The sequence below is a fragment of the Populus alba genome, chromosome 2 (assembly GCF_005239225.2).
Source record: "Populus alba chromosome 2, ASM523922v2, whole genome shotgun sequence".
Classification (NCBI taxonomy): Eukaryota; Viridiplantae; Streptophyta; class Magnoliopsida; order Malpighiales; family Salicaceae; genus Populus; species Populus alba.
The window spans coordinates 7,714,813-7,724,790 of record NC_133285.1 but is presented as its reverse complement, the minus strand read 5'-3'; the positions used below and the strand labels follow the sequence as shown (position 1 = coordinate 7,724,790).

The 9,978-nt window shown below is 34.0% G+C and overlaps 1 protein-coding gene across 1 annotated transcript; it reads right to left on the bottom strand.

The window, feature by feature from the left end:
• Positions 1-3,038: 3,038 nt before the first annotated feature.
• LOC118042282 (cytochrome P450 76T24) lies at positions 3,039-5,096 on the bottom strand. Its single transcript, XM_035049908.2, has 2 exons — positions 4,116-5,096; positions 3,039-4,014 (listed from the first exon to the last, which is right to left on the bottom strand). Exons 1-2 carry the CDS (start codon positions 5,004-5,006, stop codon positions 3,418-3,420), a joined length of 1,488 nt encoding a protein of 495 aa, XP_034905799.1. The 5' UTR covers positions 5,007-5,096; the 3' UTR covers positions 3,039-3,417.
• Positions 5,097-9,978: the final 4,882 nt, after the last annotated feature.

The following is a 9,978-nucleotide window of genomic DNA, read 5'->3' as shown; positions in this document are numbered from 1 at the left end:
CGGGCCAGCTTGCAAGCACCACAACTAATCCCACGGCTCACTGAACATCCTGCAAACCCAGTGAGCATATAAGACACCACGGAGATGACAGACATGCACAATAAGATTTGAACCCAGCTAGGCTTCTTTTGTTTTGTGTGGAGAAGGTAAAAAGAAAATTCACAATACACGGTGAACTGTCGTTAAGCTATAGTAAATAAATGATCTCTTTTATGTTTTTTATAATATAATATATAGTGGTTCCACAGAAGTGTATGTTTATTTTTTATTTTTTACTTTCAGTTAGTACATCCAAATAATCTGTTCTCCATTGAAGAATAAGTTTATCCATGAAAATTAACACGGAAAATATCCCCGTTTGTTTGCCGACTCGCGTAATCACAAACAAGTTAAGAAAACACCACCCCTATCCCACCGTTGACTGCCAGCAAAGCAAAAAAACCGAACACGCAATCACGTGCACGCTTAACCCATTTTTAAACCCCTCATTTCCTAGCCCTTCTCCGGCAGGAATAGTAATTGGCGGAGAAGCCGAGTTCCCTATACAGGCGGCTGATTAAGACTGGGAGGCAATCCAAGGCCGCGATTGACGTTGATCTCAAAGGCCAATCCAAACTGGCATTGAATGCCATCATTAGCATCAGAGAAGAAATAATTCGGACCTTGAATAGTCAACGGTACTGGTATGGTCAACGCTTGATCGAACACCGTGTTGCCCCCGTCATAGACAACCGTATCGTTATCAGACGAGAGGTCGATTGAGCAGTTTTCGAATGTTGTCAGATTGTAGGTCTGGATCACTGTCAGCTCGTTCTGAAAAACTGACATGGAAAAATAATTTAACAAACATCGACAATCGTTCACACATGCGTAATACATATTTAAGACATTTGAAACTTACTAAGATAGTCGCCGAGATTGAAGGTTTGGGAGGCAGCCCAAGAGGAATAGTTAGCGGCAGTGGTGTTGGTGGTGGAATTGAAGAACCAGCCGGCATTGTCGCCAACGGTGTGGTTGATGTATCTAATGGGAGGAGCCTGGGACGTGGCGGCGATGATCAGGACGGCAATGATGGCGAGATGCAGAATGGTGGCTAGTCTCATGGCTGTTCACTGCGGTTTGGTTTGTGTAGGGTTGCAAAGTATTAATAAAGGACGCGGTGTGCACTGCGTCAACAAAGTTTAAGGGCTGAGTGAGGAGTTTGGTAGAATGGAAGGAGAGTTGTGAGATTCCTTGACGCGGTGTGCATATGGGTGTGGAAGACACAAAGAGGTAATTGTTAAATATTTCTGTATATTTAATTTCAAAATTGTGCCTGATGTCAAGACTCTGAAAAAGAGGCAGTGTCAGAGCAAGAAGACTTTTCAAATGCTTAGTTTATTGATTATCCAATTTAACAGTTGAAGAAGAGGGTTGAAACATGATAGTGTGATTTTTAAGAATGAAAGAGGCAAAATTTGAGTTTTTGACCGTTCTAAGAGTTTCATGAAACTTCAGGTGAGATGTTTTGGGTGGAAGAGAGATGATTGTCGCGCATTAGATATTTTTCCCGGTGAATGAAGGTAAAATAAAATTCTCGTCGGCAGGTTATCAACGACAACGACAATTAAGAACGTGAATGGTGGTGTCCTTTGCCGACCGTTAACACAAGGCAAGTCCTAAGGCCTAAGCAAAGCAAAGCAGGTATCCTCTTGCCCCACTTCCTGTTTTTTGGTTTAAATTGGAAAATTCAGTCGGTCAACCCGCTCATGATCCCTGCTCCCTAGGTCCGTCCGCTCAATCCAACCGTTTGTTATTGGTGATTTTCTTTCTTAACTTAAAATAAAAAAAAAATTCAACTTTTATTATCAACCTTGGAAACAGTAAGGCCCTCAGAAACACAACCTTCCTTTCGTTATTACTGCTCGTTCTTTTTTCAAATTTCAATCTGAAATCACTCCTCAAATCAAACCCTTTTGCTAAAGCCTTGATTGCCCTCACCTGCATAGGCTTCTCTGCCCAGCACTCCATTTTCCTTTTCCTTTTCTAGAAGCCAATTTTCCTTAAAAAGAAAAAAGCCAGTCCTTTTTTCAAGTAAAAAGAAGTTGGGTTTGGTACTTCATAATCGAAGAACAATCGGAAGATGGATGGTCTGCAAATTCGACTATAAGCAAGTTTGCAGCTTGATCCATGGATATTCAAAGAAAACATGGTTCAAGGTGTTTGATATAAGTACTGCCAAGTCGATCGTAGATGCATATTCAAAATGTGGTTCCATAGTGAATGAGCTTTTTCTCAATTAACGATAATTGAGAAACAAATCTCTTGCGTCATAGTGGTGTTACTTCAGAAAGAAATGGAAGCCATTAAATCTAGAAGAAATCAGAAAAGTGTTCACAAGTTTTTCATGATAATTCAAAAAGTGTTCAAATGTGAATAGACTATCCTAGAAAACTGGTTTGATTTGAAAATGATTTCCATTTTTCTCTAAACATAAAACAATATAGGTTGATAACGTGTTTGAGGACAGGGCTGGCGATGATTCGTGAGCAACATGGGCTTACACAGTACAAATTTAATTCTCACAGTGCAATTCATTGTGAACAGTGCAGTGAATTGCAGTATTATTTATCAGCTACAGTGGATCAGGTTTTGTATGCTTTTCATTTTCGGCGTTTTGAACGCAGTTGCGTGGGTCCCACGGCTGCGGACTGCGTTTTAAATAAAACGCAGCCGCACGTAGACAAACGGACTCTAAGCAGCCCAGCCACCCCAGACCATGTTTTACCCAGACTGTGTGTGTGAATTTCATGTTTTGAATTTCATGTTTTCTTAGAAATGCTATTCTTTTTTTTTTTGGTAAGGGCCAACGCGCACCACGACTATTCCCCGCCCACTGAACATCCTCAGTAGGCAGGTTGACAGGCTGGTACTCAGACAATTCAATAAGAAAGTTGTATGTTGCATGCTATTCTTCCCTTTGGCTGTGTTAGCACTATTTTTTCATACAAAAGGCAACCAAACCAACAAATGATGTTTTTTCATACAAGCTTGTCATTAATAATAAGATTTCTCTTTATTCTTTGTATACAACTAAACATCATAAAATTTCCAATAAACAACCTAGATTCCAACTAAAACTTTTAAAATCTTTCAAAATAAAAACCCAACCTCATGAATTATCATCCAATTAACAACGCATAACCCACAAATAGAGCCTTTACTACAACCAACACGATTGACATCTAAAACCACCAATCTACATTAAAATCTAAAATTTGGACAGCTCTGTTTTTTATTTTTTATTTCTAATTTCGGGAAACAGTTCTCCCGGTTAGTTACAAGGCGTACCCTGTCCAAATCCAGCAAAGGGAATAGAACGTAATAACATCTCATACCTCGTCCCAGAGGCCATGGTAACATTGTAGAGAAACAAGTTCACGTTTTCATGGGTATAGCCCGGAGAGGCTCACTCTTATGTAATGTAAGCCCAAACGTTTCACTCATGTCTATATCCTCTGGTGTCTGGTCATCGGCAATCTTCCAATCAAAAGAGTGGATGAGAGATGCCAACGTAAAATGCACCATCTTGTGGCCCAAAGGCAATCCAGGGCAAATCCTTCTTCCTGCTCCAAATGGAATTAGCTCAAAATCTCTTCCTTTCACGTCAGCTTGGCATTCTAGGAACCTTTCAGGCCTGAACGAATTAGGATCTGGCCATATGGCTGGATCTCTTCCTATTGCCCAAATATTGATTAGTATTTGTGCATTTTTGGGCACTGTGAAGCCTTGCATCTCTACTTCGGATACGGCTTTACGGGGCAGCAGGAGTGGAACTGGTGGGTGCAGCCGAAATGTCTCTTTGACTATTGCTTGAAGGTAAGGAAACCTGGAGATGTCTGATTCTTGAACTGGTCCTTCGACTTGTTGGAGCTCATTTTTGGCTTTGACCATTTTATCAGGGTTCAGTAATAACTCTGTCATTGCCCACTCCACTGTGCTTGAGGTAGTGTCAGTGCCCCCAATGAAAAAATCCTGATGTAAACACGTAAGACAATTAATTTCAGAACTGAAGGTTAGTGTGCAGAAAAACTTGGTCATAATTATCAATTAGATAATCTAATCTCAATACTTACAATAAGCAAAACCTGTATGTCGGTGGAGCTCAATTCAGTATTGTTCTCTTTGGCTAGAATCAGCAGGGCATCAAGTATATCATGGCTTGCCTTGGATGCAACCGAAGAAGAAGGTCGTGTCCTCTCGTTGATGATACCATCAAAAATTTGAGCTAATCTTTTCAAATAATTGTTCGTCTTTCGTCTTACACCTTGTGGATCTACTAATCGAAGTATTGGGAAATAGTCGGCAATATTTGGCTTGCCAATTTGTTCCGTGACACCAACCACGAGATCGCTGAATTCTTGAGACAAATCAGAATTGTAATTGGCTATATCAAGAGAGAAGAAGGTGTTTGAAATTAAATTAAGGGAAGTTGTGAAAACAGATCGACGAATGTCAACAGCGTGTCCGTTGTTGCACTTTTCATGAACATGTTCTAGCATTTCTTGAACCTTCTTTCCACGGAGGGCTTGGCTGGCATCAAGCCTTTGCGGAGTGAACATTTGTGTGGCAGTGAGTTTTCTGAGAAATCTCCAATGAGTCGACGCAGGCAACCATAAGATTGAGTTTTCGTGGTGTCCACGAAGAGCATCTGCGACTGTTCTGCTAGACAAGGCTTGGTCATGTTTCTGAAATGCTTCTTTGGCAATATTCGGAGAGGAGATGACTATTGTGGTTATCCTACCAAGCTTGAGGGTCATTAAAGGTCCATAAGTTTGTGAGAGTTTAGCAAGTGTTCGGTGGGGCTTGTCACCGAGGGCTAGTATGTTTCCAATTATCGGCAATTGGCGAGGGCCAGGTGGGAGGACGGTGCAACCGGACTTCCGGCGAAGTAGAACGGATGCGTTGAGCACGTGTAGACATGCCCAAGTTAAAGAAATTAGTAGCAGGTAAAAAAGGTACTCCATTGGCTGATATTGCCTGATATTTTCTTATGGCCTCTCTTTATCTCCTCTCTACAATGCGCTAGAGGCATGCATATATAGGTGTTTTTGGAGTTTGAAATGGATTTTTTTAAAACTTTGTTTTTCAGGTGAATATAAATTCAAAATTAAATTTTTAAAATTAAAAAAAATTATACATGCTGGTTGGTTGAAAAGTCAGAAAAATATTAGACAAATAATAGCATGTGATCCTGAACTTTTATAGATATCCCTGTATTTTTTATTTTTAATAAAAAAATCTCTTTAAATCAATTTATTAATATAACATTTTAGTGATTGTCTAATTCTGTCATTGTTTTAAAAAGATTAGGGTTCTTTTTTATGATCATATTCTCAATTGCTTTATAAATAATTATGTATTAGCCTAATATGAAATGACACGTCTACCCTTCCTTAGGGAAACAATTAGCAAGGGAACCCGCCTCCATTGCAGGCAGAAGCATGCATATCAATATACATGCCCTTCACGTTTCTGCATCAATATAAATGTTCTTCACGTTTCTAATTAAGAAAACATTTACCATTATTCAATATGAAAAAAATAAACTCAATTCTCTTCTATTGATATCATATGATTTTTTGTTTTGAATAAAACTGTCTCGTTTAATTAATTACTTGATCAAATGCTATTTCAACTCTCTTGGTCACTCAAAAACTTCTTCAGCTTGATTGATTCTTCTTATTCATGGTTGGATCCAGTTATTCTCTTTGTCAAATCGTTGTTTTCTATGATTAATACTTAAATATTTATTTTAGGTGTAGATACATTAAAATAATAATAATAGTGAGTATGATAAAGATTAATTGGCCAAAAGAATTATATTAATAATTGTTTTTCAATAAAGAGACAAATTAGAAAAAAAAGCATAGGAGAACACATTAAATAAGAGTAATTAGTCTAGATAATATGATTAATCCTCGAATAAATTGTCCATACAAAGTGAAACAAGTGAAACGCAAAGTGAATTATAATGGTAGAAAATTTTCAAAGATAACATTTGACAAATTACAATAAAACATGCCCCGTTTAGATCTTTACATGAAAATTTTCAATTTAATTCCTAAAGTCTTTTTTTCTTATCTTCTTATCCTTGTTATTTTTGTGATTCACGTTTCGATGCTAAACTTTATTTTTTTCATGTTTTGGTTCATGGATATGGAGAGAGAAGAGAAAAAGTTATAAAAAAAATCTATGAGAGAGAAAGTGCTTGGTCAAAATATTTTAGCCACTAAAAAAATCGACATTTGTATTAATGAGTTCATATTATCGAGAAGAGTTTAATGAAAGTGGTGTTTTTCTATAACCATTCAAAAAAAAGAGTCTATTAATTCATTTTTATTCAATTGATTTTTACTTTTTTAAACTGATTAGAGAGTTTTTTGGGTTTTAATGGGTTTATTAAACTCTTATAGTGTTTTAAAGTGAAAATGAGGAGGAAAATAGGTTTGGATGGTTCAAAAACTCGAACATGTTTTTCTAATAACCGAAGGTGATTGAAAAAAAGTCCAACAAACGACCAATCACTTGTTTAAAAAAAAAAAAAAAGAAGTAAAGTGGAAAACTCCAAAAAACAAAATTTTCAAAAATAAGAGATGTAGCTGGACTATTAAAAACTAAGGGTTGTGAGTAGTTTTATGGTGATATGTCATAATTAGACGGGTATTTATCACAAACAAACCATGTATATGGCCTAACAAATACTTTTAAGGATTAGTGACTCAAAAGGAGGTTTGGTCATGCCATACTAGTATAGTGGCTAAAAGAGACCATAACTTTTGATCCTATCATTGGACCAAGCTCAAATTTTTATTGATTCATCCACTACACGGTTGTGTCCTCAAATTAGGCTCTAAGGATTTTGTTTTATTCAGTTGTGTTATTTTCTCTCTCTAAATTTTATGATTATTAGTTATCTTTATTTTTTATTTTAGGATTTTGATTTTCTCTACCTTATTAAGGTCAATTTTAGGTTTGTATAAAGACATGTAAACCTTGGAGAGAGACATAAATCATCAAATTAATATTTTAGAAATATAAAAAAAGATTAAGGGTTATTTGTGTTTTATCCCTATTTCAACCAATTTTCTGTTTTATATGCTTGTCGTGTTCTTTTTTTTTTTTTTTAGTTTAACGTGGGTGTCCGGGCCAGCTTGCGCGCACCTCGACTAATCCCATGGGCCCTGAAGTTAACGACCATGTAAGCCTCCAGTAGCCATCATATGAGCAACTCCAGGGCTTGAACCTGAGACCACAGAGGGAGCAAACCTCTTGGTCCCAAGCTCTTACCACTGGACCACCACTTGTCGTGTTCTTGCTTGCATTAGTTGGTATCATAGCCTAATAATTCTAGGTTATTGATTATTATGTGTTCCAACTTAGGTCATTTTTGCTTAATATATACTGCTAAACAACCATAGTGGGAAGATAATGAAAAGTCAGACATGGTCTAATATGAAGGGATTAGGATGTTCTTTTTGTGAGAGAAACGTTTAGAAGCTCATAATAGAGGACATGCAAAGGCAAATTTCAGAATTAACTCGTTTGTTAAAATAGAGGGACCTACAAGAACAAAGACAAGAGGAAAGTGACCATGCATTCTAATATAGTACGATAAACTCATTCCAGATACAAAAGCATAGGAAGCAATCTTTTGATAATGGAAAGAAAATAAGAACCGACGATTTCTGAATTTGTATTAAAATCTCTAAATTTGATGGAACTTTATAAGCAACATGGTTCATAAATTCATTGAATGAGATGGAACGATTTTTATAATACAAAGAGGTTCCTGAACATATATGAGTGAAATTAATTGTGATCATATTGAAGGATCGAACTTCTACATGATAGGAACACTTAAAAAGAAAATGTCGGAGATAAGGAAAGCCAAGAATCAGTGATTGTGAAAAAATAAAGAAGATGAGGGATTGGGAAAAGATGATTAGGATTTTGATTTTTTTTACCTTGTTATGACAGTTTTAGGCTTATATAAAGACTAGGAAACCTTTTATCATGGAGGAAGAACTTATCATATTAACATTTTGGAAATAAAAATAAGATTTTATGGTTCTGGGTGTTTTAACCCTATTTCAGCCAATTCTCTACTTTTGGTGCTTGCTGCTATTCTTATCGTGCTACTGCCTGTCTTAGCAAGCTTGGCCTTCCAGGTTTAGACGCGCTTGGACTCTTTATTGGCCAGCCATGCGTGTGGGTCTGCCTCTTTTTTTGTTTTCATTTATTTTTTCTACTTAAATATTAATTAATATCCTCTCTCTTAATTTTTAAATTGTTTGTCTTAACTCTTTTTTTAATGGTTATTGATCTTTTAAAATGATTTTTTTAATTTCATAATTCTTTAAAGATGTTATTATATTATATTTTTAATTGTTTTCCTCTTATATTTATACAAATGAGTTATATTTTAATAGCAAAATTATAAAACAAAATCTGTTTTTTTTTATTAGCAACGAGAATTAGCCTCTAACAAATAAATCTAAAAATGTAAAATAAAACATTCATATTTACATCTATCTTTTGTTTTTTACTAAAGAAACTTGCCTTTTGCTTTGTTATTTAATTAGCTTTATCACCTTTATTTATTTATTTATCATTTTCTTTATATTTATTTTATTTTATCAAGTATAAAAATATTTTTTATTTATTTTCTCAACTAAAAATATATATATAGCGCGATATATATATGATACTCAAAAAGACTATCATATTAACGTAAAATTCTATGACATACCACGTATATATATATATATATGTTTTCCCACACCCAATGTGAGAAAAAATTATATTAATTTATAATATTTTATGAGGAAAAATTTATATTTATTTATAATTATAATTCTTAACCAGTTTAATATTTAAAAAATAAAATTAACAAAGATAATTTTAGAAAAAAACATAACAAAATAGAAAAAAATCATGTGGAAAAAAAATATTGTAGCAATCCACAATAATTTATGAGGAAAGTTACAGTGTTTTCCTCATATATTGTAATTGTAATTTTTAACCAGCTCAATATTAAAAAATAAAATCAAAAGAGATAATTATGAAGAAAATCATAAAAAAAAATATGCGGAGAAACATTGCAGAAATCAACAATGTTTTAAATAAATAAAATAAAAATTAAATTCTCAATCAGCTCAATATAAAAAAAATCAACAAATATAATTTTTAAAAAACAAAAAAATAAAATATAAAAACTATGTAGGAAAACACTGTAGCAATCCACAGTATTTTAAATAAAAAAAATTATAAATAGAAATTTTTTAATCAGCTCAATATTTAAAAAGTAAAATCAACAAAGATAATTTTAAAAGAAATAAATAAAAAAATAAGGAAAAAAAAGGAAAAATTGGAAAAAAAAATGCAAAAAATAAAAAGGAATGCACTATCCATTGTTATCATAATCCACATGTCTTTGTCAAACTGTGAACCACTGGACCACCCAAACGAATCAATTTGTTTTCCAGACAAGGCTGTCGGGGGTGAACGTGCACATCACCCCAAATAATTGACAAGCAGAACCCACGTGGTTGCATAGAAAGGAAAACGTACCTTCTCTAATCTTTTTTTTTTTTCAACGGAGTCAAGTCTCTCCTTTTCTAATCGTTTTTAAAATTTTTAAATGTATTAAAAGGGGACTCCAAACATTTTTTTTTAAAAATAGAATTCATACAAGTTTAAAATCATAATTATATAAAATAAAAATTTATGATAAATATACTTTCAACAAAAATATAATAATAAAATTCTAATATACATACTAAATATATATATTTAAATTTATAATTGATATCAAATTAAAGTCCTAACATATATTCTAATAATAAAAATATTTATTTTAAAATTAAATATAAAAATATATTTACTTGTAGAAACATTTTAAAATAATAAAATTTTTTGTTGTTGTTGAAGATGAAT

Coding starts and splice junctions, on each gene's coding strand:
- LOC118042282 (XM_035049908.2), bottom strand. CDS start 5,006: ATGGAGTACCTTTTTTACCTGCTACTAATTTCTTTAACTTGGGCATGT. Junction 4,015..4,115: donor ACATACAGGTTTTGCTTATT/GTAAGTATTGAG, acceptor TGTTTACATCAG/GATTTTTTCATTGGGGGCAC.